Consider the following 8,057-nt stretch of genomic DNA (forward strand, 5'->3'; position numbering starts at 1 on the left):
AGTACATATAATTTTGCATGTGATTTTTATATATATGATTAATAAATATATCATATATACATATAAATAAGGTAATTGAGGGATTTGAACTATTTAGTTGTTTAATGGAATTTTAGTTATGTTTAAGAGTCCTTCCCATTTGGAGATACAAGGGAAACACTTACGGATCTATTGGGTGGGGGAGAGGTTCCAGGGAGGTAGATGGCTCATAGGTGTAATAACATTGACCACAAATTGATCATCATTGAAGCCAAGTATTTTAGTTCATTCAGGCTTGTATTATAAAATACCATAAACTGGGTGGCTTATAAACAACAAATATTTATTTATTAGAGTCTGGGAAGCCCATGACCAGGGCACCTGCAGATTTATATCTAGTGAAGGGCCCAATTCCTCACTCACAGCAAATTTCTCACTGTAACCTCACAGAGTAGAAGGAACAAAGGAGTTCTCTTGGGCCTCATTTATAAGGACACTAATCCCATTCATGAGGGGACCTCTTTATGGCTTAATTGCCTCCTGAAGCCCCCCCATCTCCTAAAATTATCACTTTGGGAGTTAGGTTTCAACATACGAATTTTGAGGGGTGTGCAAACAGCCTATTGCACCAAGTAATAGGAAGAAGGGATTAATGTATTATATAAAGACTAGATTACTTCTACGTTTTAAATTTCTGCTGATCTACTGTCTCAGGCAGTGAGGTCAAAGAATGGATCACAGGTCTCTGGAAGACATCGGGTGCCATTGTTGAGAAACATACACTGCAGTGATTTCTGGAAACCAGCACCTGTGTCAACCACTATCTGTCTGTGTGACCTTGGACTTCACATCTCCGTGCCTCTGTTTTCCCAGATGTAACGTGAAAATGATAAGGGGGCCCAGTCCCATGGCATTGTCCTAAAGATGAACTGAACTAATAGGTATAAAGCAGTGTCTTAGAACACCATCTGGCCCATAGTAAGCACTCAAAATACATCTATTATTATTATTATCATATAAAAAGATAATTTGAAATGAACCAACAGGGTCTTGAAACAAGTGTACCCAAAATATGTTTTTAATCTTAATGAAGTTCACAAATGGCACAATATTAACATTTCCTTAAACAAATTATACAATCATGTTCTTAGACAAAGCACAGCATCACCATTACATGTGTCCCCAGAGGCCACAGAGGCAGTGATTTAATGTTAAAATTTGGCAGAGCTGCCATGATCAACAGGACAGCTTTCAAAGAACCAATTTGCTACCAGAGAAGCTAATGAGAGATGCCATCGCATTTACTGCACATAGAATCAAATATAAAAAAGATGCACAACAAATATGGAATTAGCTTATTTTGCATTCAGTTTCATTCCTTTCAAGTGACAAAGGTGCTTTTTTCAATATCTATTAGGATGCAAACATGTTATATCTTCCATGGGGCCTTCTCACCAAGTTGTTGTCAGCAGAAATTAATTGAAGTGGTGAGTTCAGCTTCATGGTAACCTGAGATGAAAAAGAAATGGAATGAAAAAGAAGAAGAGAAGAAGGAAGAAGAAGAAAAGAAGATGAAAGAGAAGTAGGAGAGTAAGAAGGACCAGAAGGACACAATCACAATTATTACTGAAAAGAACACAAATTTACAGAAGTGCTTCTTCTTCTTTTTTTTTTTTTTTTTTTTTTGTCTTTTGTCTTTTGTCTTTATAGGGCCACACCCATGGCATATTGAGGTTCCCAGTTTAGCGTTTAATAGGAGCTGTTGCTGCTGGCCTACGCCAGAGCCACAGCAACACCAGATCCGAGCCTCATCTGTGACCTACACCACAGCACATGGCAATGCCAGATCCTTAACCCACTGAGCGAGGCCAGGGATTGAACCCGCAACCTCATGGTCCCTAGTCAGATTCATTTCCGCTGCTCCACAACAGGAACTCCCAGAAGTGCTTCTTTAACTAAACAGTATTTATAAATTACAGATGTGAGATGTAAGCAGGCTTTTAAGGCAAATGATGAGAAAACAATTCAATGGTTACTGTTAATATTAGCAGCACTGTTATATTACAGCCCACTGGTCTGAATCTGAGAACAATGATCAAGAGTTGAGGGCAAAATAAAAATCATTATAAATGAAAAAAAATCATGGACATGGAGAAGAGACTTGTGGTTGCCAAGGGGGGAGGGGGAGTGGGATGGATTGGGAATATGGGGTTAATAGATGCAAACTATTGCCTTTGGAATGGATAAGCAATGAGATCCTGCTGTATAGCACTGGGAACGATATCTAGTCACTTATGATGGAGCATGATAATGTGAGAAAAAAGAATGTATACATGTATGTGTAAGTGGGTCATCATGCTATACAGTAGAAAATTGACAGAACACTGTAAACCAGCTATAATGGAAAAAATAAAAATCGTTATAAATGAAAAAAAAAAAAAAAAGAAAAGAGTTGAGGGCTTTTGGAACCTGAGTTCATTAATGGCCAGTGGCTCGGGCTAAGATTTGCAAGACTCTCCCCTTCTGAACCCATCTCTTCTCAGAAAGATGACACTGCATCTCTGCAGCCTATCCTAGTGCTCTGATTGCAAGTGGAGTTGTAGGAGGAACTCAGAACCTCAAGAGGAAGAATATAATTGGAGAGTCCTAACCAAATCCCTTCCCTTCCCCATCCGACATATAAGGCAGTCACCTTTTCCCTGGAGTCATTTCACTGCTCCTGAAGCTCCCTGCGGCGTCGGCCAAATGCTTCAGAGCCCACATCAGTGGGCACAAAGTTGCTCTTCACCATACCCCCAGATCTGCTCAGCAAGCCTGCCAGCCGATGGGTCACACAGGTAGCAGTGTTGCAGGACCTCTTCTGGGCAGTGATGCTGATTTATAGGATGGAGAAAGGACAAAAGACCTGTCAGTGAGAGGCTGGGGCTGCAACCTACCCCCATGGAGCCTTCATAAAGAGAATTGTAGCTCGTTGACACACCACTTAGAATAAGTGTTTCTCCTAAATGCAATTATCAAAGCTGTTAGGGGAAATGGCCTGGCAGCCTTTGCTAGGAGCCCTATCCAAAGACCTTCACAAAACACCCCAATTCTAAGACATGAGGCAAACCCCACCCTTATCATTCCTTGCACGGGGTGGATTTGGGATCAGGAAGGAGTGGTCAGCAAAGGCCCAGCCCCACCCCAACACACAAGGAACATACAGAGGCCATACCCCAGCCATGAGCACCAACTAAACCACTTTCTAAGGAAAAAATGAAAATTCGTTGAAGTCTTACCTGGAAGAGGCACAGAGCACAGGATTTGCAGCATTCCCCCCCCCCCCCTCGCCGCTCCCCTAGCTTCCCCCACCAGAAGTGCTTACCTGCTCCTCAGCACAGCTGTTCTTATTGCTGGAGCTTGTTCACAGGGACCCTCACCAAGTCCTGTATCCCACTACCCTGAGGCTCAGGCTACTTTTAAGCACTCTCAGGCCTTGGACAGGGACCAGAGTAACGACCACCAAAGTGAAAATCCTTTAGAAAATAGGTTTATTCATCAATGATGAGGCATGAGGGATGAAGCAGGAATTGGAGGACTCTGCCATGACATCCTCTGGGATCTCAGAAGCTTCCCTGACTCTTTTTTTAACCTCTAACCTTGTCTGTGAGTCCTACTCTTTTTCTTTCCACTCCGAGGTCCCCAGCATTCTCTGTCATAAGCAAAGCTACCCACACCAGCTTGAAGAGCAATCAGAGTGAAATCTGCATGCATTAATTTCATCCATGGGAACAAGGAGGGAAATCAGGTAGGAGGGGAAGAAGTTCAGTTGGCGTCCTGGGGCATCCCACGGGGGAAGAGGTCCCTCTCCAAGCTGCTGGCTATGTCACTTTTCTTGCCAGGTGTTTCAGGCCCGAAGCCCATGCCAGAGAATCTATGAAAGTTGTTCAGGTTCCTCCAGTACGCACTCAGCACACAGGTACTCAGATTACTGCACCGCTTAGCTCTGGAGCTGTCCAGGCTGCAGGGAAAAGACATGCCAGCCAATACCATGCACCAGGGCTGCCCCCAAGGGCAGTCATGCAGAAGGTTAGACCAGGGAAGGGGGACCTGGAACAGAGGCAGGAGGGGGCAAGCAGGAGGGCGGCTCATGCATCCTCCATTAGGAGGATGCAGAGGTTCACTGAGCCAGGGCGATGTGGGGAAGGGCTGTGGTGGGGAGGGACGACCTTTTCTGGCATTCCACATGCTGCTCAGACCTTTATGCTCTCAGACCTAGAGGTTCCCAGGGCAGATGCAGGTGCAACACATGCCTCTGCTGGTGTGAGCCCCAAGCTCAGGGTGCACAGGGAGGTGGGGCTGGGGAAGAGTGTCTTGCCTCACAAGAGCATGCACATCGCCACACATTCTACGCATCTAAAGGCCCTGGACCTACCTCAGATACTGTTCTACCTGACCCCACTCTCTACAAAGCCTTAGGCTTCACCTGCCAAATGGGTGATGCAGGCACCTTGCAGGTGTGAAAGAACAACATACACAGGTTAAATTTTCTAAGACATCCTGAGCTATACCAGGTCTATCCCTTGGCCTCACACTTACCGGTCCTAACATATCCAATGCTGGGCTTCTCCTTAGTCGGGCAAGATCAAGTCCCAGAGTAATTGATCCCCTACCTCTCCATTTCATTTCCTAACAGCCTCCAGGAATGGATCATTTCAATGTATCTAACCACAGTCCCTCAGCTGCACCTGGACCGCCTCTGCCTTCCATGTAGACTGAGAATGGCTGGGTCTCAGATCCTGGTGAGGAGCCTGCTGGGCTCCTGGCCAGATGTTGTTTTTCCTACCTTTCTAGAATATGCCCTCCTGAATGTGCCAAGGGAGGATGGAGTGCCTTACCTGGAGCCCTCTGTCTCCTGCTCCTGCTCTTGCTCCAATTCATTGGTCTTCCTCTGGACATAGGCTTTCACCAGTGCAGCCAGCAGGAGGCGACCTTCCTTCTCACTGAGTGGCCCAGGATCTGGGAGGGTCTCCAAAGCGGACCTGGAGAGAGGAAGCAAACCCAATACAGGCTCTAAGCCACTGCCTGCCTCCTTCCCAGGATCAGCAGCCAGGCTTCCTGGTCCCTCTGGCATTCCCTGAGAATGTGGCTCTCCTGACTCCCAACCCACAGGGCTCAAGGCCAATGTCCACTTGAGGATGTTGATTCACTGGGAGCTTCCCACTGCTGTGACTTCAGAGGCACAGAATCGCCTGATCCCAGAAGCAGAGGAAGGAGAAAGCTCTCATGGCTTCAGGCTGTCTCACCTGAGTGGTGTCGCCTGGAGACTGCCTGCTTGGCACAGGACCAAGATGCTGAAAGCCAGGAAGGGGGAGGATTTCCCGAAGCCCATGATGCCTCTGTAAAGGAAGAATGACATTACCACTGCACCAAAACCAAGCACCGTCTGGAGCCCACAGACCCAGGTTCCAGTCTGGCCTCTGCCACAACTGGTGAGTCCAGGCAGGTTATCCCATCTCCCCAGGCTTCAGTTTCATTCATTTGTCAGATGGGCTGCTTTGAATCTGAAAATATATATTACACTGAATTGCTTGATACAGCAGAAACAGATATCATGGGGTGAGGGTGGGGGATTCTGGTTTTGTTCTGTGGAAACACGCATCCACATAAATCCACAACTTTTGCCCTATGCAGAAACCAAGCAAGGACCCACCCTGCTGGAGACTTGCTCTCCTGAGGTGCCCATTGTGCCTATCTTCTAAGGGGCTGAAAACTCTAGGACCACCTTCACCTCTGCTGGACTTCCCGGCCAACAGGTGGGAGAGGGAGGCAGGAAGGGTAAATTGGAAAGCAGCGCCTATCTCCCAGCCTGTGCGTTTGGATTTGGGGATAATTTAACGTGCTAGTTACTGGTGTCTCTGGACTCTGCCCGCACAGCCTGCCTCCAGTGGAGTGGGGTTTAGCAGCAAGTGCTGGGTGCCAGCTCTCCAAGGTGAGCCCAATGTTCTAGCTGGCTGACTGCATTGCCCCAAGTCCCTACCAATGCCCCAGGAACGTCTGTGGGCTGGAGGCACCTCAGAGAGAGGCTCAGGACTCAGCCATCCTTCAGAACACAGACTGCATAGGGCACTCCCAGACCAAACTCAGCAGGATCCTGCATGCCCACAAAGGTGGGCACTAATGTAGGGGCTGCAGACCCTCCTAGGTGAGTTCACCGTGCTTCCAGCACCAAGGTGAAGCCCTGGGGATGCTTGTGGTTTTATTGGCACTAGTTAGAAGAAAATGAGCTGACAGCCCCAACCTCCCTCCTTCTCCCCGAGCAAGCCAAGTGGGACAGACAGCTAGGAACACCTGGTTCTAGGTGGGCCGCGATGGCAGCAAGAAGCAAAAGAGAGGCAGGCAGGCTAATGGCGCAAACTGGATGAACTAATGCAGCGGCTGGTAATTAGAGTGTGCAGAGTGGGAAGTTCTCACCTGGCGACTGGAGTGTCAGGAGAGCAGCGGGAGCGGCCGGTCCACGGGGATAGACACAACGCCTGCTGTGGGTGTCTTCCTTGCGGAGCTCTCCGCTCTTATTCCAGTGATAGGGGGCGGGGAAGTCCCCACGAGCCGGCGCGGCCAATCCAAAGTGGCCAGGAGCGACCCAGCTCCCATTGCGTCATTGCTCGCTCTCCCCACACCGGTCCACTAGGGAGGGGAACCATCCGCTCTGGCTGTCATTTGCAATGAGGTCATTGCTTAAGGAGAGGGAGGGCTTGGAGAGGTTGGAAAGACTTCGGAGTCCAGAAAGTGGGAGAAAATTGGGGAGACCCTGGCATCACCAACAGTGAGGGGCCGAAGTTTCTCTTACTTTCTTTGTGCCTGAGCTCTCGTCTCCAATCCCCTCCTGCTACACCAGTAAGACCCTGGCCGGATGACTTTAATTCTGAAGGGATCTTGGATGAAATAGCCTACAGCAGAAAGGGGGGGGGGAGTGATGGGGGAAAAGGGTCTTTGAAAGACTGAACTCTTTGGACCACGTGGGGTGATCTAGCATATCCTCAGCTCCCACCCCTCCTTCAACCGCACCCTGGTACCCAGGGCCCCACACTTCTTTTACCTCCAGTTTGACAATCTAGCTTCCTTTGCCTCACTCCTCCAGGGCAGGTAGGAGTGGAAGAACTGGGGAAGGGGGCAAAGCTGGTCCTGACTGTACAGTGCGTTAGGCATCCCCCTCATAGCCCCCCTCCCCCACCGAATTCTCTATCATGGGTTCAGCATCCCCTACTCTAACCGGGGATCCTGCACTGTGGCACCAGGGTTGGTTTACACAGCTGTCCACCGCTTCTGCGTTCTGTTTGCCAAGCTGCTGGGCCCGGACATCTGTGTCCCGGTTTCTACCTGTCTCTCCCCACACTCCCTCCCCACTTTCCTGAATCGCTTGACTGCAGAGCTGCCCGGGGTCAGAGCGAACCCACGAAGAAGAGCAGGTGCAGCAAGCCCAAAGGGTAAACTTAGGACTTTCACATCCGAGCCACTCGCAGCCACGGGCCAGTGGGTGCGCGCACCCATGCTTCCCGCGGGGGGTACCTCAGGCGCTCACCTACCTGGACCCCAGCCACACGCTCTCCTTTCGCACTCATACACAGACATTCTGCAGATCTCCAGCATTTGCTGCAACAGACGCGCCCAAGCCAGCTGTTAGCGAAGAAGGGAGAGCTCATCAACCCAAAGCGACCTCGCCCAGATCCGAAAGCAACCCCTCAAGTTTCTGATTTCAGGAAAAGGAACTTTTATGTACACAGGGGTACACATTGTCCCCCAAGCACACACGTAGACATACGCACAGGCAGGCGCATGGACTCTGCATCTGTCTTTTCCCTTAAGGAAAGCGGAGTCTGGAGTCCGCGCCGCCGGAGCCTGCGGCACTCGCAGACAAGGCGATCCCAGCTCTGGCAGAAGGGGCGTAGAGGGGAGTGGGGGTACAGGCAGTGGAGAAGAAGTGAGAGAGTGCACCGATCCTCAGGGCCTCAGGCTAGCCCTACAGGACGTGGTGGCCACGACCCCAAATATGCCCTCCGGGCCCTCCTGAGCTCGCAAAGCCTCTCAAGAAGCTTCGC

At 49.5% G+C, this 8,057-nt stretch overlaps 1 protein-coding gene across 2 annotated transcripts; it reads right to left on the reverse strand.

Moving 5' to 3' along the window:
• CALCB (calcitonin-related polypeptide beta) lies at positions 1,038 to 6,554 on the reverse strand. 2 transcript variants are annotated; one of them, NM_001102473.1, is given in 5 exon segments: positions 1,038 to 1,488; positions 2,672 to 2,852; positions 4,857 to 5,000; positions 5,265 to 5,357; positions 6,433 to 6,490. In NM_001102473.1, coding segments are annotated over 3 exon segments (393 nt in total). In that variant the 5' UTR covers positions 5,351 to 5,357; positions 6,433 to 6,490; the 3' UTR covers positions 1,038 to 1,488; positions 2,672 to 2,689.

The sequence above is a fragment of the Sus scrofa genome, chromosome 2 (genome assembly GCF_000003025.6).
Source record: "Sus scrofa isolate TJ Tabasco breed Duroc chromosome 2, Sscrofa11.1, whole genome shotgun sequence".
Classification (NCBI taxonomy): Eukaryota; Metazoa; Chordata; class Mammalia; order Artiodactyla; family Suidae; genus Sus; species Sus scrofa.

Coding starts and splice junctions, on each gene's coding strand:
- CALCB (XM_005661110.3), bottom strand. CDS start 5,350: ATGGGCTTCGGGAAATCCTCCCCCTTCCTGGCTTTCAGCATCTTGGTC. Junction 5,001..5,264: donor CTCCAGGCGACACCACTCAG/GTGAGACAGCCT, acceptor TCCTCTCTCCAG/GTCCGCTTTGGAGACCCTCC. Junction 3,980..4,856: donor CAGGAGACAGAGGGCTCCAG/GTAAGGCACTCC, acceptor TTTTCCCTGCAG/CCTGGACAGCTCCAGAGCTA.